The sequence below is a fragment of the Protopterus annectens genome, chromosome 1.part1 (assembly GCF_019279795.1).
Source record: "Protopterus annectens isolate FY-2018-M chromosome 1.part1, PAN1.0, whole genome shotgun sequence".
Lineage (NCBI taxonomy): Eukaryota > Metazoa > Chordata > Ceratodontiformes > Protopteridae > Protopterus > Protopterus annectens.
The window spans coordinates 1973360533-1973387948 of NC_056726.1; the positions used below are offsets into that span (position 1 = coordinate 1973360533).

The 27416-nt window shown below is 39.4% G+C and overlaps 1 protein-coding gene across 1 annotated transcript in view; it reads left to right on the forward strand.

Annotated features, from left to right (window-relative positions):
• LOC122813118 (uncharacterized protein KIAA1841-like) overlaps positions 1–27416 on the forward strand; it is a 1352705-nt gene that overhangs the window by 1308470 nt on the left and 16819 nt on the right. The window contains exons 15-16 of the mRNA XM_044085254.1: positions 712–800; positions 2125–2216. Of these exons, the coding sequence (XP_043941189.1) occupies positions 712–800; positions 2125–2216 (181 nt within the window). The remainder of the gene's footprint in view (positions 1–711; positions 801–2124; positions 2217–27416) is intronic.

The window sequence follows — 27416 nt, forward strand, 5'->3', positions numbered from 1 at the left end:
GCAATTCAACTACTTTTGTAGCAGGGCAGTGTTACATTGCCTTGAATTCCATTTAAAATGTTACATGCATGTGGTAATTGAATGGACTGCCGTCATTTGAATACATTATTTGTGTAGTCCTGGTCTACTTTAAATGGAAATCCTTTCATTAACATAGGAGTGCCTGGCATTTAGAAATGACAACCCTCGTGTCATTTTTTCTGTAGAAATGTTTCCATATCTGTTAGTAGTCAAACAAGGGCTGTATATTTTGGAAACATTAGAAAAGAGCTAGATGTTCTCATCATGCAGTGTTTTAGTCTAATTGCAGTGAACTTTTTCAAAGAATAACAGAGTAGGGAGAGTTACGTTTTTTATCCTTTGAGTGAGTGAATGCTAGTGAATCCCTTACCATCTATGCCCTCAATGAGATCTGTGATTCTTGCACTGTTTTTCTTATTTCCATTTTCACATATATTCATTTTTGGTGAAAGAAATTTTGAGATGTAATGGTTGTAACTGAGTCTGAATGTTTTGGAAAATAGCTTTGCTGCTGATGCCTATTAGCTGAGATGCCCTGACCTCGCTGATGTGGAGTTACAGTAGGTACATAATAGTTTAGAGTATCTTATGTAACTATCTTACTGAGATAAGTAGTTCTCAGTTTTCAGGCAGTATTCTTATCTTGAGACATACTAAGCCTGTTTGCGTTTAATGTTTAATTTCTTGCAGATCAGCGTAGAATGACAGAAATAACTGGGCACCTGATCAAAATGAGGTTTGGAGATATGGATCGTGTCAAATCCAAAGATGGAAAAGAGGTACATTTGGTCACTGATCTGTCAGCATAGACAATATACTTTAAAATGAGGCTTGAAATAAAAGTATATTTCATGGTATTTGTTTGGATTAGCAGATAAACTGTGAGGCATTCAGAATAAAGCAATTATTTTGCTGTTTATGACTGTATTGATCACTCAAAGCGAAAGTCTTTTGTAAACACGTGCCCTTTATATTGTACCTGCTTTTAGGATGTATCATCTCTCATGGAACTAAATGACAATTCAACAAATAAACAGCTGCTGATCTGATGATAGTCACTACAGTAGCAGATAATAATGTTTGGGTCAGCCTTTATTCTCCTGATATCTGAATGTGCTAAAGAAGCAGCTGCTTACTTCCCTTTGAAAATTAGTGAAGGTTTATACTGGTGTACAATGAAGTAGATGTAGCTTCCTCTTACTTCACATAGTGCATGTTGTCTTCAGTTCTTACTGTCTGAGAGTTGTACATCTCCTTACTTGAAGCAGTTTAATTGCACAGGTTATGTTTTCATTTTGCAAGTTTAAAGGGATCAGAATAATTAAAGAAATGCATTCAAAGGATGGTATAATACATAAAGACAAGCCTGCTCCCTCACAAATTCTAGGTCTGTATCAGCTTTTCTTCACCAGATGCAGAGATACCCACCTTACAGACTCCCATTGACAGGTAAAATAAATTAGTCCTGTAGTTGGCTGTAGAGTATCAACCAACCCGAGCACCACAGCTTAAATTAAAACAGTTGCCTATATTACTACTAACCAATGTACCCACAAAATTATCTTGGAAACTGAAGCATGAGGTGCTATTCCTAGGAATAACTTAAGCCTCAGCTACAGACTTTGATGAGGGAATAGCTTAAAGCATTGAAGCCATCCAAGGCCAATCCCTTTTAACTCCAGGACACATCTCAATTTATCTTGCTTCCTACAAGTAGTAAATGCAAGTCATGAAAGCTAACTTTGATAAGCAACATTTCTTACTATAATACTTTGTTTTAAAAAAAGGTACTGCATTGAGACTTGAAGGACAGTGCCAGAGTTTGTGTTTTGACAAAGAGGGGTTTTTTCATGCATTTTGTTTAGCTTTCTGTTTTTAAACATTTCCTGTACTCCCTACTGAATTATAGTAGTCTTTCTTGATGTATAATTTGGAAAATTAGAATCAGGAGTTTACAGATCAGTGGATGAATTGCTTATAATCACTGTTAAATGTAGCATTTTAGCTAATGCAATGACTTTAGAAATACTGCTGTGTTAACTTATTCTTTTTCAGAAGCACTGTAAACTAATCCTGGTATGTCACTTGCTCTCAATATTTTAGTATCCTGGAGGTATTTATTCACGATTGGAAGCTCAGTTTAAATCTACCTTAACACCAAGTACTCGTCAAAACAACACTGAAAAAAATACAAGGTAATATTAACTAAATATTTTGTTTTTGTTTATTAAGAGCATTTTTATCATACCTGAGCATTTTTATCATACCTATATAGTGTTCCTTCTGTGCTACATTTATACCGTGCTAAACCTCTGATTGAAGAAGTATACTATTACTGAACAATTTAAATAAAGAATAAATTATAGTTTGTGTTTTTATAGCATGTTTAGCTCCATTAGTGAGTGACAAGATTAGATCTTTCTTTGAGAAACAGCTTATTTCACCACTTAGTCATTATGTGTGGTTGTTTTACCTTCCTTGATTCCTTTCGTCCCTGTTTGATTTATCAGCAGTGCTTAACGTGGATCTAGTTCATATTTATCTCATCCCAGCTGTAGCCTATATCAGTTTGTACTTTCATTCTCAATGACATTAGCTCAAATCATGTTCTTACTGCCTGTATTGGTTGGTTAGACCCTTTGAAGCTATGTTTTTCTTGATGTTTTGGGACTGTATTTCAGATTTTGACTGTAATTTCAACAGTTTTTTTGCTTAGAATTTACTTGCATTCTTTATTATACTGTACATGTATTACTCTTTTTACTAAATGTTTTACTGTCATTTGCAGATACCCTTACTGTTTGAGATGAGGCTGTCCCCTTCCCTGAATAAATGTAGTTTTGAAAAACATTGCTGCCAAAAGATATCAGCTACAGTATGTAATACCTTGGGAGCAGAGCCAAAAGATTTCCACCGACAGTGTGTATTTCTTTTGGAATGGAGTAAAAAGATTTATATATACACTGAAGTATGCCCCATTTCCAAACAAGCAGAGTGTGAACTTTGTTTAAAGTGAAAATTGGCAGCAAGTAGAAGTAGAATAGAAGCATGTGTGATTTATTGAAGTAATGCAGGACTTCCATCATCAAAGGTTGCCTGCTTTACTAAAACATATACTTCTACTGTCAGCTCATTCTTTTATGCAATGTTGAACAAATACTAGGGCAATCAGTATTTCTTTCAGTATGCTGTACTATGCCCACCATATCTATGCCAGTGCCCTGTTCTATTAGCTGTATTTGTCTGCATTTCACTCTCAGTAATTCTCTTTCATTATCCTGGTGACTAATATAAGGTACGCATTCCTTATTTTCGCAGTAGAATTAACTATGTATATTTTGTATACTGAACACATGGTTGGCTAAAATTTGTTTCCTTGGTGGACAGTGTGTGGAATGCATATTTCTTTTGCATATTTTTCTTGCTATGTTTACTTATGGTATTGCAATTATATTTTTTGATGATTGTAGGTTTAAATAGTTAACACATACCTGAGAGAAGGGATGAATTGACTTAATTAAAATTGAGGTTAGAGGGTGTAATAACCTCAGAGACACAACGTGCAAGGTTTTGATACTCACTTTTGGTCATAGTCTTATTACCGGCTAGGCACATAGTCTAAATATTGATTGCCTAGTGTATACCTATGTACCATATGCGTACTTGATTCACCACTGAACTGCCTGGATTTTCTGTGTGCATGCTTGCAGCAGGGCTAGCCACCCAGCGGTATAAATCTCGGCTGTAGATGATTGTCTTTGTTGAAGTGACACCCCGACCCCATGTGCAAAAATTGGAAAAGGGGATATGGATGGATGCTTACATTGATTTGACGCATCTGTCTCTTAAAAAAAAAAAAAAAAAAAAAAAAAAAAAAAAAAAAAAAACAGAGGTACAACTAAGCAGTCCCTCAAAAGATATTGATCTATACGTTGTATTTTCTTTTTTATTATTTTTTATCCTTACCTTTGTTTGCTTCTTCTGTCACCATTGCATTCCGGTCACTTTCCCAAAGGCTGCAATAATCAAACAAGACCTTCTTAGCCCTTGTTTGTTTTATACTCCCTCGTACACTTCAGTTGTTATAATATTCACAGTTTTTGAACTTTTTCCTCTCCATTAGTAATGCCATTAATTTGCAAAGGTTCATTCTCTACCTCATCAGTTCCTGTAATAAATACTTCTGCTCCCAAATCCCCTGCTACTGCTACCTCAGATAGCATTAATGGCAATGCATCTCCCATCACATCTGCTCATGAGATGGCTACATCGTTATTTCACTTTTTTCTGCTGGAGCATACAAAGCAGTACTGAATCATTGAGACCCTGAATACAGATCTGCAATTACCACAACATCCTGACCACTGATTTGTAGTTAGAAGAAACTCACCTCAACCTGTGGATCCCACCGTCCACCTTGTTTAGATTTCCCCTTGTACAACCCAACCAGAAGCACTCTAAAGTACCACCTCTTGAAAAAAAAAAAAAAAACAGGAGGGGAATTTTCCCCTTGGCCTTGGCAATGCTTTGTATAGACAGTATGAATGACACTTCTGGTCTTCCCTGAAAAGGGGCCATAGATCTAGAAAGACTAACCCAGTCAACAAACCATAAATAATTGCTATGTATCAACTCCCAGGACTGCCGTATATTGGAATAAGGAAAATACTCTGGTATACTGGCAATGTCAAACTTAGTATGTATTCACTTTTTTGTTCAGTGGCCCAAAATATTAACAAGTATAGCCTATTTTCATGATGTGTTTGTATTGCTGTAATGTTATATAGGAAGATTCAGTTAATTATTTTTTACATTTGGAACTATTAAAGCTAATGACTACAGCAGTGCTTTAAGTATAATGTGATTGACTTGTAGTCACTGTTTAAGCTTGTCTGCTCACATCACAGAGCTCTAATGACATATGTAAATACTGTAGCCCTTTAATTACAGAAAGGTGATGCAAATGGCTACTGCATTAAGTACTTGGATTCCCCAAGTACTACTCCACTTCACTGGTCAGTAGAACTCAAGCCTTCTGTCCACCTTTATATTTTACATATCTTCTTTGGGACTACTTTTAGTTCTTTAAAGCACTTAAAATGTAACCCCTTTTTCATCCTTGCTTTCTGGATTACTCATAAATTGTAGTTTCCCGTCAAGTCACTAATCTGCCATATCAGATGAATGCTGTAATACTGATGTAGTCTGTTGTTGAATTCCGGTATATTTCTTGAGCAAAGCAGGACTGTTCATTTCATTTCCTTTCTGTTCTATTTTACTAGTAAATCTCTATATCATACTACAAATTGGTATGCCTTCTTCTTAATAAGCAGCAGTCATTTTCTAATTTTTGAGCCCAACATATTTACTGTGGTGCCTGCCCTGATACCACAAGGCCTAACAAAGCTATATGGCCCCTACTCCAGTACATCACATTCAGTCCAATTATAATCGGTGTCCTTGCTCTCTGAAAATTTATCATGGTTAGGTGTACCATTAGTCACTAGCTTATCTGACATATACTTAAAAAACAGAAGCAGAGTTAGGCATGTCAGTCAAGCCATAAAGATAAGCAGGCTTATTTATAACTGTAATTGATTATTTGTCCATTAACAAAAATAAATAGCCCAGAAATAATAACAGAGTAACATCTAGAAGTTATCCCCAGGAATTCATTAAATGCTCTGACTCATGCTAGAAAGCCCCTTCTAGCATGATTTCCCCATGTGTGATTCAGGAACATGCTAGCTGCAGTGAGGTCAGACCTCATTATCAGCTAATTTGCATGTTTCCTGAGTCTTGGTACTGTCATAATGTGCAGATCATGGCTGACTTGCATGTTCTAGTAGTACACTGCACAAGTAGGCAGGAGAATCCCTCCTCCAGTCACTCTCTCCCACACACATGTATACAATCCCACACACACAAACTACAGCCCCTGTACCGGTCCTCCCAATCAGTGTAATACTTAAGTACCTTTACGGCATATATGACTTAGGCTCTGGTGGCCTAGTGTATCCTCCCACTCTTCAATCTTGACTACAGTGTTGGTTCTGTTAAAACACTTTAAAGAATCAACAGTGGTTGTCTAGTAGTGGATCCTCCCCCACCCCCATACTACCATTGATGCTGTTGTGGCATGCTGTATATGCCTTAGAACACTGTAAGGAGTATTCCCTGGTGCCTAGTATATCACCACGCACCATCCCCATAGTAACATTGGTGCCATTTCAGCACTTTAGAGACTCCGCCGTGGTGTACGGTGGCTCCTCCCACGCCTGGTCCCTGTAGTAACTTTGGTACTGTCATTGCAATGTATTCCCTGGTGGCCTACTGATTCTGCACATCCTCCATTCCTGTACTGCTGTTGATGCCATTACAGCATATGAGTGTGTCTGGTGTTTCCCTCCATCCCTATCATGCTATTCTGTTCCTTGGGGCATTATTCCGTGGTGTCTAGTGTATCCCCCATCCCTGTAGTAACACTGGTGCCAGTACAGCACTCTAGTGTGTTTCCCACTACTCCCTAGTACCTGTAGTAACATTAATGCCATTTAAACTTTCTCCCTGGTATCTGTTTGTTCCCCCAACCCTTGAACCCCATTTTGATGCTGGTGCCATTATGGCACTTTTACAGTAAGCTTCGCTGTCTAGTGGTTCCCCACCACCACATTCATGTTTGAACTTGAACACAGCTGAATGCTTTCTATACAGACATTTCCTAAGATAACCTTGACAGTTACCTGCCAGCAACAACAGTCTCAAATATAAAACTGGAAGCAAGATAAAAAAACACAATGCTGTTCACTTACTCAGGGTGATATTGCCTAACCCCTCCTTCCACTGCAATAGAGACCATAAAAATTATTTTGTCACAGATCATCATCATGCTTGCACTGTTTTCCTTTCATGGCAATACACATGGCTAAGGACAACTCCTTAGTCTAGGTGTATGACGCATCAACTTTTTGAAGACATGATGACAGAGACTCATTAGGTGCTTCATGAAATGGCAGTGAGGGAGATGAGCACAGTCATCTTCATGCACTGTGGCCATGTCCTGAGAGGCATTAGCAGAAGCTGCCATTCTCATGACCACCTTAAGAAAATGGTGTCACTTTCATGAAGAACAAAACTGTAGGTTGCTTGTGAATCATGCTTACAATGTGATTCCTAAATCAGGTGTAACACAAAATACAACTACAAAGTTGGACAACATGCTTACTCTCACATGTTCAGAGTCAAGCTGTGGTTTTGGGTCACAAGTGTACATCAGCAAAATAAAGTGACTTATTTGAGTACATGTTACACAAGCTGGTGTGCACTTCCATTGTTTTAGAAGTGCACCTCCATTTTGTATGCTAGATTCTACAGATTTGGGAGTATATAGTGGATATCTGGGCAGCAGTATAGGTAGTCTGATGAGACACATAGTACCCTGAAAGTGTGTAGTATACTGTTTTTATCTACCTTCCTAAGGACGTGCACCCTTGCGCTGGAACTCACATTAGGAAAGACTAGCAATATGAATATGTATGCTTGCTTGTTTATTCTCAGTAGATGGCATTGTCAGTAAGTTATTCCACTGTTCCTGTACATGCCTGATGCTATTATGATGACAGTACAGTCTGGGTAATCTGTTATGGCTGTACACATCATTGCCTTCCTCTGTATTAGGGTAGGACTGTATCTCTGGTATTTGCTGGCTTACTCTGTTTGTACCTGTTAGTCCTAACAAACTGAATTAGCATGTGGGGAGTGTCTATGTTCCAGTTTGTGGCAAGTACACGTATTACTGTTCCCTTGTATGTCTCTACATTTGTCATATAGCATACCTCATAACTACCCAGTGATTATAGCATGGTATAAGTAGGTTATCCCTTTATCTGTATTTGTAATTTTTACTAGTTCAGGTACTAGCTTGTGTCAGCAGTTCTGTCATGCATTTACATGTGAGACCTTGTCCAGGCGGTGCTGAAAATGATGTCCTCCTCCAGACACTTAGAACACATGGATGGTGTTTGTTGAGGAGAGGGAATGCTGACCATCCTTTACCTGACCAGATGTGACAGCATTGTATGAGATAAATGCTGTCTTGGGTGAAAGTTGCATCTTTTACCTATGCCATATGCATATTACTGACATGCTACACCTTGCTAATGTAAAGGCATATTCCACAACACCTTGCCGCTGCAGCAGAATAGTGGTTCTGAGAACATACTGGAGGAGTGGATGCTGACTTAAGAATGGCTGACTCCCATACATGTTCGGAAGATTTCTCTGCAGTAGTACTGCACATAGAAGCTGTACAGCATGTGTTGCCAATGTTTTGCTATAGGAATATTAAGTACCCAACCACATCAGGATGGCAGCAGTAGTAGTAGTTTGAGATATTATGGTACAGCTTGTATGTGCACCCATAGTGTGCATGCCACAGGAGCACAGTTTTGGCACAGGTACTTGTGCTTTCTGTGGTTTGTGAGAGCACTGCAGTGGTGACACTTTTAGATGCTGTAGCAGGACAAGAGATTGATGACACTCTTGCTGGGGCTGATGTTGAGGTGTGGACACCTGAATAATAGCCTGACAGCACAATAGCACCATTTCCATCAAATGCGGGCATCTGCCCACAGTAACATCTGATGATGTGGCCCCACTCGCAGATGGCAGTGAAGCTGTACAGTCTGAGCACTCAATCTCCTCAGAGAGAGAGTGGTCTTTTGTGGCTTTGGCCACTAGTGATTCTTCCCCATTGGCTAGAGCAGCTGATGAATATGTTATATCTGAAGTGAGTGTACCTAGCATTTCAGGGACTCACGGGGGTTCTCAATGCTATTACATCACAGTCAGCCCTTGACATACAAGCTTCTCTAGGGGAATCAACCAATAGATGTGTTGCAGTATTAACCAGGCATGGTTATGCAGTTCTGCTTCCAACAACGGTGGCAGGTGGCTACAAGACCCTGCAGCAGGCTGCATTTGATTTTCTTTCATTTAATATTTGCAATGATACTCTTCCAAAGTAAGCTATTGTTTTTGGACGATAGTGGATGAACTGCTGGTCTGTTTTGTTTTCTTTATGTTCTTCCAGGCTGACTGTGTATAAGAAAGGTTAGGTTCATACAATGGGGTCTCCATGGTTAGTGAGGACAGAGAATGTATCCAAGCCCTGAGTCTTGAAACATTTAACTCTGAAATTCTGATTTTGTTGTTTTGCAATCTGCAGCATTAGTCCTGTTGGCATTTGGGACATTTGGATGATGTGGCTGGTCTGGTTGGAAGGAAAGAAGTGCATTCTTGTGTTATCTTGTCCTGAGACTATGCTGCTAATAATGGGTATTCAATTGTTATCAGAAAAAAATATTTGGATTCTACTGAAAGCCTGCTGAATGTTGACTGCTCCATTATTTTTCATGTTGTGGAGGACATTATGAATGTTATAAATTGTAATCAATTTATTTTGCTGCTAATTTGAAGTTTTCTAAACCTGTTTGTTACAGGCAGATTTTGCTGTTGATTTGGCATGGCACAAGTATGTTTAGTGTGGTTATTAGCAGTTTATATAGTTTTAGTAGTAGGCATATTTTTGTCACCATTTAAAATTTAAAGTCCAGGATCTGTCCTCAGCAGTGGAAAAAGTGATTACTATCTGATTTAGCAACATTGCTTTTAAAGCTATATTCTAGTTACTGCTATTGCAACACTGTTTCTTTGCTTAGAGAGAATTATCAATAGTAAATGTTGCATATTTATTTAATTCATTTTCTGTAATTATGTAACATTGTTTAAGCTTCTTGTTATAAAAGCCGCAAGCACTAAAATAAAAATGAACTTGAATCAGGTACAATCTTCTGCAGACCACTCCGGCATGGAGCTGATTGGTGTGTTAAGTGATATCCTTAAGGACACAGAGTCCCAGAACACATCAGTGTTTGGTCTTATGAGATCTGTGGTGGCACACACTGCTTCCATCTCCCTCTTCATGCAGAGGATTGCCAGTGCTACCATCACTACCTACACGCTGTGTACCTGACATTAGAGCAGGATATACTAGGAGTGGCCATGTAGGGGAGCCATTGTGGGGAGCACAGTATTCACCTGCATCTGGCATGTATAGCACTCTGCCATCCCTCATCATGAGTGGATGTGGAACTCTGCCTCCTTAGATAGGGCATCCATTAGCAGACTCCATCCCAGTCCGGGTTCCACAGTCACGCGCTATCCCTCACAGATGTGCTTGCAAGTCATAGTGCATCAAGCCAGCCTGTTGGCCACAGGTCACTTTTGCATAGTCTTACCTTCATCCCATTATAGGAGGAAATTGTCAGTGATAGATAGTATCCCTCACCATGAAACTCCAGTCTCTATCTTCTGTGGTATGTCTCCCTCCCCCACCCAAGATATATATATATATATATATATATATATATATATATATATATATATATATATAGATGGAAATGAGTCATTGTGTCCCTAAACACTTGGGTACATGATGATGCCTGACCCACCCTACTCTCTCTCCTCTGTGTAAATGCCTGATGCCCTGTATGACTCTACCATGCACTGACCATCATAGCCTGATAGTAACACTACATGTATTGTGTTTGTTCTGTGTGACTCCACAGTATCTCTGTGTGCTTGCCACGGCCTGCAAGTCTAGACTAGATTTTGCCTCTTCACCTGTCCTGCCATGGATTTGTACCCATTGTATTCAGCAGCAGGGTGGTGGTTGCTGTGCAGCTGCCATTTGCAGCCTGTTTGTATTATATTAACTTACCTTTAATTTCTGTATAAACTGGCTAAAATTACTCTAACTATTAAACCATTGTCATGTAACATCCATCTACTTTTGACCAATGTTTTCATATTATGTCTAATTTGGTATAATTATTTAAACTGTTTTTTTCTTTTTGTATTATTTTTAAAGACTGTAAAATTATCATTATTAAAATGTTTTGTAATACTTTTGTTACTTTGGAGTTTCTCTTCCTGGGCCTCCACTGAAAATAGGCTCCTACCCAGCTGGGCTTTCTAAGTAATCAAATGTCAATATGTGTGTGTGTGTGTGTGTGTGTGTGTGTGTGTGTATACTATCACATCAACAAGATCAGATGGCATGACATATACCCAACCCAATGTATACCCCTTTTCTCATACAGGCTGGCTTTACCCATCAGAAGCCTTCCCTAACAGCCTTTAAAAAACAGTCTGGATGACTGGATGGGTGATCATAAATTTTAATCAGGAATATGTGGAGAAGTCTACTTAATAGTGGGCCCCTCTAGTTTTCCACCAGTACTGGGTGATGTTGCTGAGCTTCTTAATGATCTGTTTTGGCCATAAGCTTTGTATGAATCTGTGAACCTCTGCTGATGCTTGTTTTGCCCTGCTTTGACCTGACCTTCTCTTCTTTTAGGTACACTGCTCCTCTTCTATGGAAACTTTCACTTGTTCTCTTTGACTAAAATGCTTTGAAGGGAAGCCTTCATCTTGAGCAACCTAGATGTAATGTTTCCCCTTCAGAATTTAATCCTTGTTTGGAACAGTTTACAAAACCATCCTTTGAGTCAGATGTTTGCCCCTTTTAAAATTATTCTTTTGGAAGACAGCCTGGATGTTAGATTTCACTGCTACCTTGGGAGTTTTAAAACTGCAGTTAGTTATGTGCAGCTAGTCTTGTACGGTTTTCATGTGAAAGATGTTTCTTTATCCACAGCTCATTCCTTATTGATGAACATTGTCAGACACTGCCCTCTATTAGAAAATAGACACATTATACTGTCCATATCCTCAAAATTAAGCTGAAAGAATTTTATATGGCACATTTCCTCAGAGACAACTTGGGACTTGTACCTCTACGACCAAGGACATGGGGAAGTCAAGCCAGATTATGTATCTTTTGTTCCTAACAGAACTGAGTCAGCTAGTGGTTGGCTGTTCATATCACTTTTACTACAGCTTTTAGACTGCTCAGGGTTCGATGAGGGTCATTATGTATTGGTTCCATGACTTACAATTCATTTATGGGCTTTTTAGTCAAATTTGCTAATGTCCTATGAGGTTGTACAACCGCCATGTTAAATTAAGTAAAGTGGTTTGAGGAAGTGTAAGGCTTGCCCTTTCTTCACTCAGGGCTGCTCATTTATTTGTATTTTCTGTGATATTTCAACTAAATGATTTGTAATGAATGAGTCATGGAGCCATATTACATACTTGCAGTATCACTCTTCTAATGTTACTTCTGCCTAGGCTGCTTCTTTATGTGGTTTCAGCAGAAGATTTGTGAAGCAGCCACCTGGTCTTCCATCCATATGTTTGTCAGGCACTAAAAGCCAGAATATCATTTCAGACCTGCTGGAGAGTTTAAGCAATATGGACATGAATGCTCATGGGTATGATACCTTAGATCTTAGCTGACCCAGGACTAAAAATAGATTTAGTTTTGGTGTGGGTACTTGGTTATTGGTTGTGCAGCCCTGTAAAAGCACTAGAAACGTTCCTGTGCACTATTAGTGGTACTACTTTAAAATTGTAAGATCACTTAATTTCAGTAGTCTGTATCAGAAAAGATCTAGGACTTTTGCAAGAAAGTGCAAAAGCCTGAATCCATTATCACCGAACACACTTTAACGAAAGTGCTTTTCACAGAAAAGCTCTCTCGTTAAAGTGCATTTAAAAAAAAAATCTACCCCCACACCCCCCCTACTTAAATATTCTCACTTCGAGATTGCACTACAGTGGGGGGAAGAGGCATACTTACGCAAAAGTGCTTTTTCGGTGAAAAGCACTTTCGCGTAAATATGCCCCACCAATAATCATTCAGTGGAAAGTGCATTCGGGGATCTGTACAGATCCCATCAGAACATATGACCCTTATGCCAAAAAAGAAAGGAGCAAAATGACAATGGTAATCAGCAATGGATTTGAAACAATTTCTCTACAGAAGCTAAGATCCTTGTTGAGGCTGATCAAAGAGGGTTTACATGGCATATGAACAAGCAGATTGTAATCATCAGTGGAAGCTTATTGCTGTAGAATGAGCAATAGAGAAAGGCAATAGGGAACTTTTGAGGCAAAGAACTACAATTATGGCCTATTTTGCTCAAACTGAAGAACGACAATAGTAAAAAAAAAAAAAAAAAAGATGGAGCTCATAACTGATATAAAAATAGAAGTCTCCAGGACAATTTGTTTGGACTGTGAAAAGGGGAAAGAACACCAGGGTCCATTTAAATTCTGGTGTGTGGAGCTAATATACGTGCTCAAGTAGTATTCTCCATCCATTCTGGAGTTGGCAAATAGAGTTGCAGCTAAAATAAGTAGTTGTCTCCTGGGACATCTGATTATGTAGTATCTGGACTTTATTGAAAAGATAATGTATTCTTAGTATAAGCAAGGAACTTTGGTTGTAACATAAAATTGCTAGATCTCCAATTTCATTTTCACCAGATGGCAGTATTGTATTATATATTGAAATGGAAATCTTCATACTGATATTATAAAGTTATAGGGAGAATACATTTCAGATAGAGCTCCTGTTTCCAGAGCTTTAGTGCACAAGAAGGCATCCCTATACATATTGCCATTTTATGGGACCCAACAACATCATGCTCTGAATGATGAGCTCATCGCCCCTCATAATTGGGATAATGAAGAAGACTAAAATTGAATCCTGTTTTGCCAATTAAATGTATTGGTGGAAGGTATATTAAAGGGAGACAGTCAAAAATTATGGGCTTATGTAGGAAACAGAGGATCAAGCAAACTCACTGTACTTAAACAGTAGATTTCTTCCATTGACAGAGGAAAATGAGGATATCATGAGGTTTACTAGAGAAGGTGCATGATATGCTGACTTTGTTTTGTACAGTGGCTAATGCTTCAACTGGGTGTAAGTCCACGTAGCAAAAAATCAGTTTTCATTTTTGATTTAATACTAATTCTCAGTACAAGTGTAAGTCCTGTTAGTATGCATGGTTACTCCTTCAGTCCCTCTGCTTAAGAGCATAATGTATGTACTAGCAATGTTTGACAGTGATAAGATCAAATGTATTGAATAAGATAATGCATTAACTGTTGCTCTTTTTTTTTGAATCCGTTGAAGTTAGAATGCAGATACTATTCTGGGAGATGCTATGTAATCTACCCAGTGGACATTTTGCATTTCTAGCTTAGTTTGCCAGCTACAGGGATGTGGAAGGGTTTGGTATAGAAATGCTTATCTTGATTTTTGTTAGATTATGTTTACTGTCTTCCGTTTAAAGGCTACAAATTGCAAAACATATGCATTCAGACATTTCTGAGATTTAATTATGCTCTCTTAAAGGTTTTATGGTTCATGTATAAATAACTTGAGGATGAAAAGGACACTGGATGAGAATGATATGCAGCAGGGTTAGCAAACCTTTTTAATCCCTTTATATATAAACATTTAATTAAAAATTGCAAGAGAAACCCATCAGATCTAGTCTTCACTGTGTAATACCTTAAACCTCCTATGGTGAAGGCACATGGGATGTATGCAAATTACCCCCTTAAGGACAAAAGCAATGTTTCAGCTACATGGCTTCTGAGTTCTCATGGCTTTTTACTTTTTCTTAAGTCGTTGCTGGTTCGTTCAGGCCAGTAAAGTCATACCCTACTGGCTGGAGACATGGAATGTTTCGCCCTTTAGATAAAGCTCATCAGTATATCATAAGTAGATTGTTTGGCCGTACTTTGGAACTGCAGAATATGTTTTATACTGCTGAGAAATCTAAATTTCATATGCTGTTTTAGTCTCTTAGTCTGTTTTAGTTTCTTAGGTTTTTGTCTTCTGTATATTAGTGTTAGAAATAATAAATGGGCATGACATCTGTCAATAATAATAATGAGAACTAGCCCATGTTTATCAGTCAATAACTTTAAATTAGTAAAATTTTAAGTCATATTCCTTAGCTTTTTGGGATGCTTCATTACATGCCACCTTTACAGTCTTTTTGAAGCAGTATTGTTTCTCTAAAGTGTAAACTTGCAGGAGAATTTTCTCCACCATCATTCTGGGCTTGCAAACAAGGAGCTTTTCCCCCTTTTTCCAGAGTTGTAATTTGGCATTCTGTCTCTATCAACCTTACTAGTCAAATGTTCTCAGTAGAAGAGGCTTTAACTTGTCATTTAAATTTGCTGACTCAATTTGATGATCACTCTCTTCAACATGAAATCACTCCCCGCACAGTTTTCATTTGTTTACTGACAGTGATAACCATGTGTGTGGTCTTTTAATTTTTCTCAAGTTGTACAGCTTGTAGAGTTTATTATATGCAAGTAATGGGGTGTGAGTGCAAAGTTCCCTACATATGGGGGGGGGGGTACAAGGACAGCTTGCCCTTCTTCAGAAAGCACTTTTTATTATTTTTCATTAGGGTGAAACTTCTACCATTTATTCATCTAGCTGAACCTTCAACAAGTTGAAATCATTATTTAGGCTGAAGTTACATTTCAGACACACACAGGTGCTTTCTTTTCTGTTGTTTTTTTTCCTTAAGCTGTAGCTTAAGATCACATAGAGAGGTCTGAAGGTAAGGGGTCATAGAGCTTACTGAGATACTGCTGTAGTAGATTAGGGTTTGCTAGGATTTTGGAAGGATTATAAATGATTTTGCAGGGCTTTTTTTTTTTCAGGATTTCTGTTTTTACTGTTATAGTGCATTTACCTGTAGGTAATTTCCAGGATGTCTTTCTGATGTTTTTTGGTATATTTTAGAGACCCCTCTTTGGGTCAATGTTCTGTAGTCATCTTGCATGTTAAAGACATTAATACTAAGGTTTTCGCAATATCAGTCATAATCCAGTACTTATCCAGATCATTACAGCAGTTTAAAAAATACTTGATAATGCCAAAAACAGATTACAAAACATAGACTGTAGAGAGAATAACTGCCCCTTATTCTGTTACAATCAGGATTTTTTTTACTCTAAGCTCTGATGTCTTACATTAACCACTGACAGCTGAAGGCTGCTTCTTGAGTAACATGAAATTATGTAAAATTTCAGCATTCCTTCCAGTCTCCCTAAATGTGAACTTAATGAGAGTAGCAGTGACTGGAATATTCCCAGTAGTACTGTATGAAATAATCAGTGGATTTTCTTTAGAATACCATCAAGAAAGATTCTAAGTCACTTACTGTTTCTAGAATCTACAGTGATCTAATTAAATAATCACAAAGTAGTACTGCCATTTTCATGATATGGAGAACAAAAATGTCATACAAATATAGCATTCTTTCAGTCTGCAAAACTTCTCTGCATGAACCGCGTGATCATTTACAATACCTGTAGGCAAATAAACCTGTCTTCCATAAACTGCCATAAAGAACAAGCAAATGTCAAACACTGGAACTGTAAGCAGAGCTGGATCAAGATCAAATGGGGTCCTTGGAGTGGTAATGTGTCCATGCGGCCATTCCAGTGTCCCATTACTTGGCTGTTTCTCCCCATTTACCATAAATACTGTTCAAAACTCTATGGGCATACTGTTTTCTGTTCTACTTCTACAAAGATTACAGATATTTGGATTTAATTTAAAACTTTTATTTCACATTTTATAGCACAAACACTGGTAGACATTTGCTAAACAAAATAATGCATTCTCACAATAAAAACAGACTTGGCATTAAAACTTCTGTGCCCTTGAAACTCACATTCACTGAAACAGCACTGAAACCCACATTCAAAGAAAATGCAGCTGACCAGTGATCTCTTTAATTTGGAATTATTCAGGTGACTTTTAATTCTGCAGAGATTGTGCATATTGATTGATATTGGTGGATTGTAAAGACAGAAGTTTTGAGTGGACTTCTGTGGTTGAAATGTTCTGAATTGGGCAGTTTTGCCATTATTGGTTCATATGTTTTGTTTCATTGCTTACCGAAAAAATGTTCAAAACCTTAAATTTAAGTCATTACATCTGAGTGACGCCCCCAAGTGCATTTGCAGTTAACTGCTACTGACTCCTCTAGGCATCAAATATTGCGTGTTCATATTTGCATAAATAATTCCAAAACCATACTATGTACATGGTTTTAAAAATTTTCATCTTAAAGTTTACACAATGGCAAACTCAACTGCATTAATATTTGACCTCTGTCTAGTGCAGGTAAATAGATATTAGCTGTTGTTTTTATGATATTATTTTATATAGATATAATTTTCACATTTTTCTAAATATCTCATCAACCAAGTAACACAGACAGAACTCCTTAGCCTCATATGAAAGCTCTCAGCTAAATGAATAAAATGTTGTTGACATTATGTGCATAACTTGAGTCGTTGCTGAGATATTGTAAGTTGTTTACAAAATATTACAAATGGAATGGGTACTGTGTTTACTGTGACTTATAAAATTCAGTTTAAGACCTAAAATCTAAAGAATACAACCACTATAAAAATAGCTTGTGCAGAAGACTTTGCCATTTATACTTCTTTAATAACCCCTATGGCTCCAGAGATGTGAATATTTGTTTGAAATGTGAGGACATAATTTGATTCTGCCAAAAGGCTTGGGCTCCACCCATTGGAAGTTACTCTGCAAACTTCCAGAGCTCCATTGGAGTGAATGAGTTAAAACACGTTCTAACAAATGGTGCTGTATTATACAACGGATATAATTTAATACAACCAGGAAGGTGAATCAAAGAACTCATGCATGTTTGCATAGTCCTAAAAATGTGTGCAAGGGGCTTTTTTTTTCAAGCTGATTTGAAAACAGCTCAAAGGTAAACTTGCTAAACAAAACAGTTGCACGTTGTAAATAGACTTAGCATGAGCAGCAGTAAATGTATCTTTTCTTGAAGCTCACAATTCATTGACTATGCATTTCCTTGAAAAATGCACCTGAAACTTAGTTCACTGAAAAAAAATGCAGCTTGGTAGTTGGAGTAGAGGATTCAGGCTTGATTCCTGTAACTAAGATACAGGGTTTAAGCCTAAGCAAATTACTAAACACCTGCTATTCGTAACTAGGGCATTTCATTCTCACACACAGACACCACAACCTCATAGTGCAAGAAATCTGGAAAAAGTGTAAAATAAATAGGAAAGTGTAAAATAAATAGGGACAGATTATAAATATTGCCCTCATGAACGTAGAAAATTCCTAGAGTCACATGATGTGGTTTAGCATGCATTTTTCTAAAGGGAATGAAGTCTGAAACTCAAATATTTGTCATTATTTAGTTACATCAGTCCTTTTTATGAGGAACAGACCAAAAATATCTGGACATTCTGCAAAAATCTGAACAGTTGAGTGGGATGCTATCTACCTACCTCTTACAGACACACACACACACACACACACACACACACACACACACACACACACACACACACAGCTCGCAACCAATCAGGGACAAATCCCAACAGAATCAGGTTTAAATTTATATATTAGTATTATTAACTTGAGACACTGACAAAATAATAGAACCTGAGTGAAAAAGAAGCTATGGTCTTACCATAATGTTCCATCTGTGTTGTCGATCTTCATTTATCCTTGATGTGTGGGACTCAGTGTGAACTTTTGGAACTGGCTTGGTTGTTATAACAACTTGCACAAACCAACAACTCCTGAGCTAAGTCCCTACCCAGAATGCCTCTCTCTAGATTACCTCAGATCAAGTTTGCAGTTATAAATAAGGACAAGGAAAAGTATTGCTTTGTCCAAGGTCATACATGAAGTAAAAGTTAACCAGGACTGAAATCTGTTCTTTCAAAGAGTCTGAAGGAGGGTGGGGTGTCAAAGATAAATGAAGATTGGCAACACAGATGGAACGTTATGGTAAGTCCATAACTTCTTTATCTGATGATGTCAATTTTCATTTATCCTTGACATGTGGGACAGAGTCCTCAGCTACCTTGTATCTTGGGAGGCCTTATGGAAGGATATTCCTGAGCACCATAAAGCCAAATGATGCTTTCCCCCCTGAGAACTAAATCCACTTTGTAATGAGTGATAAAGGTATGTGGAGAAGCCCAAGTTGCAGCTGCACATGTCATCCATGGAAGCCTTAGAGTGGAAAACAACAGACATGGCTACAGCCCTTGTAGAGTGCACTTTAACCTGAACTGTTAATTGAAGGTTTTTCTTAGTGTATATAAAGGTTATGCATTTTCTTAACCACTTAGATAATGTGACCTGTGAGACTGGTTTACCTGTGGAAGGGCCTGAAAAGGAAACAATTTCCTTTCTGAAGATTTTAGTTCTGTGGAGATAAAAATTCAGTTGCTTGTGAACATCTAATAAATGTAAGTAATATTCTCCCTTGTTAGAAAAATTAGGAAAGAATACTGGCAGTTCAGTGGATTGATTAATGTTAGTTTTGGAAAGGATGGATTGGTTCTTAGTGATGTCCTGTCTTTATGAGAAATCAAATATTGAGGTTTTGAGGATAATGCATGAATTTCTGAAATCCTTCTAGTGGATGCAATTGCTACTAAGAAAATGGTCTTCCATGAAAGAAATTTCAGCTCTCAGGTAGCTGCCGGCTCAAAGGTGGAATGGACCAAGGACTACAAAACCATAGCGAGATTTCAGGGAACGAGAGTTTCCCTATAAGGAGGCTTTAATCTTAAGGTTTCTTTTAAAAAACCTTTCACAGACTATGTGAGATCAATGAATGTTCTTCAAAACCGTTATGGAGATTAGAAATACCAGCAAGCTGAACTTTGGTAGAAGCAGCAGCTCCTTGTTCAAAGAGCATGGACAAAAATTGTAACACCTTTTCTACTGGTGGCCAAAATCAAATCCATTATCATGTGCCCAAAAAGAGAATCTTTTCCATTTGCTGAGATAGTTTCCTATTGAAAGGTTTATGAGAAGCTAACAAATTTTTTTGAACTGGGGAAAATAAGTTACTTCACCTGGAAATCAATGGAACTGGAGCAACCAAAGCTGCAAGCTTGAGGTTTTTCAGATTGGGATGAATTAGTCCCTGAGGATGGGACAGGAGGTCTGGATCTGGGGCCAGTGTCCATGGATGTTGAAGCAGGTAAGGCCAAATAAAGGGGAACCAGACTTAGCAAGGCCAAATTGGGGCAATGAGAATCACCCTGCTCTTCAACCTTATGGCGTTCTTTAAGAAGAGGGGTATTAGATGAATGGGGGGAGGCATAGAATAGTCCCAAGGGCCAACCACGAAGGAGAGCATCTCTTGGGGACTCCTCTGAGGGGAGATTAGGGCAAAGTAGCTGCTGCACTTGTTTTGGGGTGATGCAAGTAGGTCACATCATGGCTGGCCTGAGTGACAGAAAATCTGCTTCACCACTCTGGGATTCAGAGACCACTTGTGAGACAGTAGGATACATCTGCTCAATCTGTCTATCACATTTGAGCTACCAAGAATGTGCATTGCTACCAGAAAGTGGTTTGAAGAGATCGCCCGTTGCCACACCCTGAGGGCTTCTTGACACAGGGGGTAAGACTTGGTTCCACCTTGTTTGTTGATGTACCAGACTACTGACATGTTGTCTGACTGAATTACAATCATTCCTAAAGGGAGGGTAGTCTGGAAGGCTTGCAACACTAAGAGCACTGCCGTCAGTTCCAGGACATTGATATGCAGGTTGGCCTCTGTCAGAGACCAAGTGCCTTGGACTGTTCTTCCCTGCAAATGCCACCCCACCCGATCTGGGATGTGTCCGTGATTATTATGGCCTTGAGATGGGGCAAAACAAAATGGTCAGTCCAAAAGAATCTCCTCAGATTCCATCTACCAAGATACATCCTTCTTGCAATGATTGGTAATTCGGATGAGGTGATTCAGGGGATGAGTGAGGATAGACCTTTGGGATGCCAGACGCCACTGCAAAATTCTCATGTGAAACCTTGCTAGCAATACTAATGTGATGGCTGCTGCCATGGATCCTAGTGCCTGTAGAACTACTAAGGCTGAAACATTGTCTTTGGAGAAAATAATGTCTACCTGAGATCTTATTTTCTGAATTCTGTGAAGATGAAGGGAGGCTGTGCAAGAGGTCATATTCAGGTAGACTCCTGTGAACTCCAATTGTTGGGTTGGACTTAATCGAGGTTTGGTGAAGTTCAGTGTAATACCTAGATGAGAGCAAATGCGTAGGGTGAAATCTCTTGTCTGTTTGAATAGATGCCTGGTGGGAGCAGTAAGGAGCAAGTCATCCAAATTTGGAAACACTCAGAATCCGTGCAGTCACAAGTGAGCTGCTACTGCTGCCATACACTTGGTGAACACCTGGGAGACTGTGGTGAGACCGAAGGGCAGAGCTCTGAACTGATAGTGACTGGCGGAAGAGGAGAAACCTCCTGGACCACTTGTCCATTTTTATGTGGTAATATGCTTCCTGAAGGTCTACAGAGCGCATCCAATCATCTTTCCCTAAGAAGGGGAAAATAGACTGAACCATGACCATCCAGAATTTTGTCTGTAAAAAAAAAACTTGTTCAGAATGCTGAGAAACAAAAATTGATCTCCAGTCCCCTGTCTGTTTTGTCACCAGAAAGAACATTGAGTAGAATCCAGATCCTATCTTCTGGTGGGACTTCTTGGATGACTTTTTTTTTCCAGCAGCTGTTGAATTTCCAGAGCTGCCTGAGGGACAGAGCTAAGATTTCAGTCAAAATCAAGGATGTCCCTGAAAATCCGGGACAGTTGAGAGGTCTGCAACTACCTACTTACCTTCCTTTTCACACACACACACACACACACACACACACACACCAATTTCCTTCTTAGACACACCTAACTCGCTCTTGCACACATACACACACCTACTTCCCTTTTACAGTCACACCTACCTCCCCCTAAACACACACAGATGCACACAAACACACACACACACACACATACACCTATCTCCCTCTTTCACAACACACTGCACATTCTGCAAAAATCTGGACAGTTGAGTGGTATGCTACCTGCCTTCCTCTTATATGTGTGCGCGCACACACACACACCTCCCTCTTAAACACACACACACCCCTACCTCCCTCTTAACACACACACACACACACACACACATACACACCCACTCTCTTTCTCCTATTTCCCTACTAAGTGCGAACACATATACACACACACACGCACACTCTCACCATACCTCTCAGCCTCTTAGCACAAAAAATCTGGGCAAATCCAAAAATAATAGTGGGACAGAGCCCCAAAAATAGGGACAAACTTTAAATATTGATCTCACAAACTTATGAAGTTTCTTGAATAAAAGGTATTGTGTTATTGTTAATTTTTTGAAGGCTAAGAAGTTTGAAACTCAAATGCCTGTCATTATTTAGTGAATTCTGTCCTCACTCATTTTCCAGACTAAACCCCAAAAATGTCGAATTTTATGAGGATCAGACTAAAAATATGAGGCAAAACTCTGGACATTCTGTGAAAATCTACACAGTTGGGAGACACCTCCCTCCCTCTTTTTACACACACACAGCACTACCTCCCTGTTACACACACAAACACACACACACCTTTATTGAATTATCACTTGTGACATAGGCACATTTACACTTATATAAAACTAATCAAACTGTATGTAACATTATGCTTCATGTATGCTATAAACCTAAGCAACATTGCATAAATTATTAAATTCCTATCCCTTTTTTAAACAAGAAACATCTTTATTAAACCATCACTTACAATATATGCAGTCATACATTTATATAAATGAAAACAAACCACACATACACAATTCTAGATGCAAGCATTTCACATCACAAACCATACTGACACACTCCCAGTTGCAAACATTATACATCACTTATAATCTACCCAATCATTTTCAGTCAAACATTACATGGCTCATTTAAGTCCTGCCTTCTTTTAAACCTCATTCCTCCTTGTGATATAGGGAAATATTGCCAGGCCAGCTATCTGGAATTTTGTAAATAATTATTTGTCATTTGTGAATATTGATATGATTTATACAGAACTGTATGTTATGTACTGAGCTAAAATGTAACCGCAACATGCCCTTCTGACTTAGAACAAAAATGCATATAAACTATATACCTATGCAAATGTATGTTTTAACGGTAGACTCTAGAACATAAGAGTTAACTTGCAAAACTTCAAGAAAATAAATTGAAATTAAATTGTTTTACGACTGTGTTATAAAAGTGTTTCAATGCAGCAGGGAGACAGGATGTCTAGAACTAGAGTGCCTTCTGCATTGTTTGCAAGTGTTTTATTGTTTTATGTCTTCTAGCAACTGCAAACATCTGAAAGCTATGTATTTTTCACAAGGAGATGCCAAATGCTACAATGTGGGGTTTAGCTTGGGAACCTAAGTCAGGTGAAAAAAAGTGATGTCATCCAAGCTAACCCAGCAGTAATATTTGATATTAATTTAAGAACTATCTTAGAGAGACTGTGCATTTTGTATTTTGTCTTGGACCTAGCAAGAACATCCACTCATCATCATCATCATCATCTGTACTTGCCTTGCTGTAAGTAAGATTTAGGGGATATTATCTCTCTCTTAGATCTAAATAGGAATATAGTAAAAATTAGTTTAGATTTTTTCTGTATTTATTTGAGACTGTCCTATAATGTTGTTTTAAAATATTTCCTGTGATTTTGAACTCTGAAGTTACTGTGTTGATTGACTTGAGTACTGACTTGTTCTTTTATTATTTATCTTTGTGGCAGATATGTCTGAGCCATATTTAAGCTCTCAGAGTACTTGCATATGTATTTGATGATACTGTACAGGCCACTCCTAAATAGTCTTGCAAGTCTTGGTCGGATTACCATTTGGATAATAGTAACATTACACAACAGGACTGGATGCCCTTTGTAAGGGCCTTATAGTAGCTGATAAGTAGGGGTTGGTGGCAGTGGAAACTACCCTATAGTCTGGGCAGAAGTAGACATAGCTAGTAAACCTGTGCCAGCCTTCTTCCCCAGGTGTGTGTGTGTGTGTGTGTGTGTGTGTGTGTGTGTGTGTGTGTGTGTGTGTGTGTGTGTGTGTGTGTGTATGTGTATGTGTGTGTATATAAACCAAATCTTATTGTATGTGGGTCAGCTAATTGGGCAGAGACACGAAGCACTGTTTGGACAGAGAGGGTGCTAGAGGTCTTGGCTGGGCCCCTCAGCTGAGATCTTAACCCTATAGCTGTGTCTTATTGGGGATCTGGAGAAAGAGGGAGAAACCAGCCCCAGACTGACTGTGATCTCTGTGTGCTCTTAAGGGAAATTACACTTTACTGTGTGTGTGTACTTGTCATCCTCCCAGTGTGTACATCCCCTAGCTGTTGCCAGTGGTGAGGATTGAGGCTCCTTGATTACTGGGCCATTGCAGGGGTGTCACGTATTGTTCCCACAATTCCCATTTTTTCTCTGTAGTTTGCTTGTACCTTTCTCTCAAGATCTCAATTCCAGTTGTTTTAGCGCTATTACTATATTTACTACTTCTAATATGGTTGGTTTAGATTTTGATTTCTATTTTCCAGTAATTGCTTTTCTTGTCAGCCAGCATAATTAGAGACAGCAAGGCCTAACCATGTCTAGGCAATTCTGATTCTGTATCATAGCTCAGAAAAATCATCTCCCCTATCACACCAATGTGCAAACCTAACATCTCTGACAGTGCATCCTGCAGGGAATCCTTAAAGTCTGCAACCTCACCACACTCCTAGAAAATATGTTCCCAAATTACCTCTTTCATCCCTGTCACACCTCCAACATTTTCTGTCTACCTGAAGAATAATTCTGTGGAGTCTACTTGGGATATAAAAATATCTATGTAACTTGGGGTATAAAAATATCTATGTAAACATTTCCAAGCAAAAATCCTAAATCTTCTAGATTTTGTTGCATATTTGAGAGACAAACATATATCCTTCCATTGATTCTTTTGCTTCGTCAGTCTCTTCCCAATCCTTTCTAACCTTCTCAGATTGATCCTTATAGTTATCATGCAATATTTTAAATGATGTACTAATTATTCCTTTTTTTAATGGCAGTTTCTGTTCTAGATTCTACTAAATACTCTACTAGTGCCTGTCTTTCATTTACGCTCCTCCTGTTTTTTTCCTCTTTGCCTATACTCTGACATCAATCCTTTGATACAAAAGACAATCTCTAATCTGCATTCCAAATACTTTTTTGGCATCTTCCCATTCTACCATCTTTCCCTCTCTAGTTATTCGCTCCCAATACATTTCTTTGCCAGTTTTCTCCAATAAATTTCAGCCCCCTCTTGCCTATTTTCTATATCCTTAATTGCAGTCATCCCTATCGGCAGAATTTCCTTTCTCCATTCCCGTGTTGGCTTAGTTCTTAGAATACTTTATGCTACTTTATAGATATAATATTTTGTATGATTATTGTTATTCTTCTTATAGGCCTCCATCCAGAATCCCAGTCTTGCCTTGTTTCTTGAGCTTCCCCCCTGTTTCATCATCATCCATTGTCACTATATTCTAGATCTGAAGTAGTTGACTTCATTTGATCATCAACTTGTGGGAATATCGGATCCATATCAGATCTGAGACGGCAGCTTCATCAGCATCTGATCCAAGCTCCAAGCTCCTCATCTTACCCATAATACCCCTCCATCTCCTTCCTTCCCTCAGATCTTGTTTGCCACGGCTTTGCCAAGCAGCGTGGTCTCAGAGCTCCAGGCATGGTAGGTGCTTTTTTTTTTTCGAATAGTTTTGGGTGTTTGTGTTGCTCTTGGCTCAGGCAGGTCCCCTTTCCCTTTGCTTAACCTCCCCTTCGTTTTGTGTCGTGTTTGTCATTTAAAAAAATAAGTTTTTTTCTGTAGACAGAGTAGACCTTTTCTCCCTTTCCCCTCCTTGCGAGTTAGTTGTGCGTGAGTGGTGTGAGCGAGCATTTAATTTTGTTATGGCAGATCGGCAGTCTAAACTGGTCTTTAGGAAGTACACAGACTGTGGCCATAAGTTGTCCACAGACTACCCTATTTGTGTGGGGTTCAACCCCAGGGCCCTGAATGATCACAGGGTGAAATTGATCCTCAAGGGACTTCTTCCTGCTATGGAGGCGGCTGCCTCCGCTTCCCTTATGGTCAAGGCCATGACCACTTCTTCTTCAGCTACAGTTTCTTCCACTCAGTCACAGGCTGGGACGCAACCTCTCGCACATAGGCCTGTGGATAGGGAGCCTAGGAAAGAGAGGGGCAAAGACAGAGAGAGACAAAGGGAGGAAGAGATCCCCGGACTGGATGAATCAAGTGGGTCCTCCTCCGAAACAAATAGTTACCAGTCCAGTTTCTCCTCGGCTCCGCTCACCCATATTCTCACCGGAGGAGCCTAGACCTTCTTCCAGGGCCTCCGAACATTGACCCTCCCTGTCAGCGTCGGTTGCCTTGTCCCGTTCCACCAGGAGTTTGAGTGAGGCAGACATGGACAAAATGATGAGAAGGTTCATTCGCATCCAGATTCAGATGGAGGTCTTGCTAGCCCTCCCTCTCCCTCTGGATGGGGGAGCTCACTTCCCTTTTTTGCCCTGATATCTCCTTCTCCGGTCCAACCCCCAATATGCGAATTTATGGATCCGAGAGGTCCCGGTATCAAGCGGTTGACGCCGATGGTACTGAGTACCTTGACGTCGGCCATTACCTTGAGCATATAGGATCTGACTAGTTCAAACCCAAGCGACTCTCAGAGCTGAAGCCTGAGCGTCAGATCTGAGGGGTTGGGTCTTTCTCCTTTGGCACCAACGTTGCTAGGTCAGGGCCCTCTCTTTGGTATCTCTGCTCCGGTGGGCTCGGCTCGGATTCCCACGTTGGATCTGGGGAGAGCAGCTTCCTTATTAGTTTCCCAGGAAGCTCACTCCCCCTCTGCTTTCGACGTGGTGGAAAGGGTTCTCTCCAGTGGATCGAGGTCCCTGAGCATCTCTTCAGATTCCACCTAGACTCCCTCACCTCTGGGTGCATCTTCAGCCATTTTGCCCATGCAGGGACAACCCGTGCTCTATGTGCCCCAGACTGTTTCCCTCGAGGAACCACAGGTAGTTTTCAAGTCCTCTCTGGAGAGTCCCATCGAAGAGGTTTCTCGCAAAAGAACGTGCAAAAGGAGGCACTTGGACTCCTCCCCAGAGACCCTCCCAGAGGATACCGATTTGGAGGAAGGGGAAGGTTCCCCCAGATCACCCCCCAATGATGTCTCATTTGGAGACATCATGGAAATCCTGCACCAGCGGGGGATTGGTCTGCCCCCAAGCCTTTCTTGGACGAGTTGGTGTTTCTGTAGGTCTTTGGCACAGGCCCATCTACCTCCTGGGTGTCCCCCCCCTACAGATCCCTTGGTGGACCTTATTAGCACCTGCGCATGGAAGGAACCGGACACCCTGGAGCCAATCCCCAAGCATCCTGACAAAATTCTGAGCCCTCCTGTAGACCTAGTTGGAACA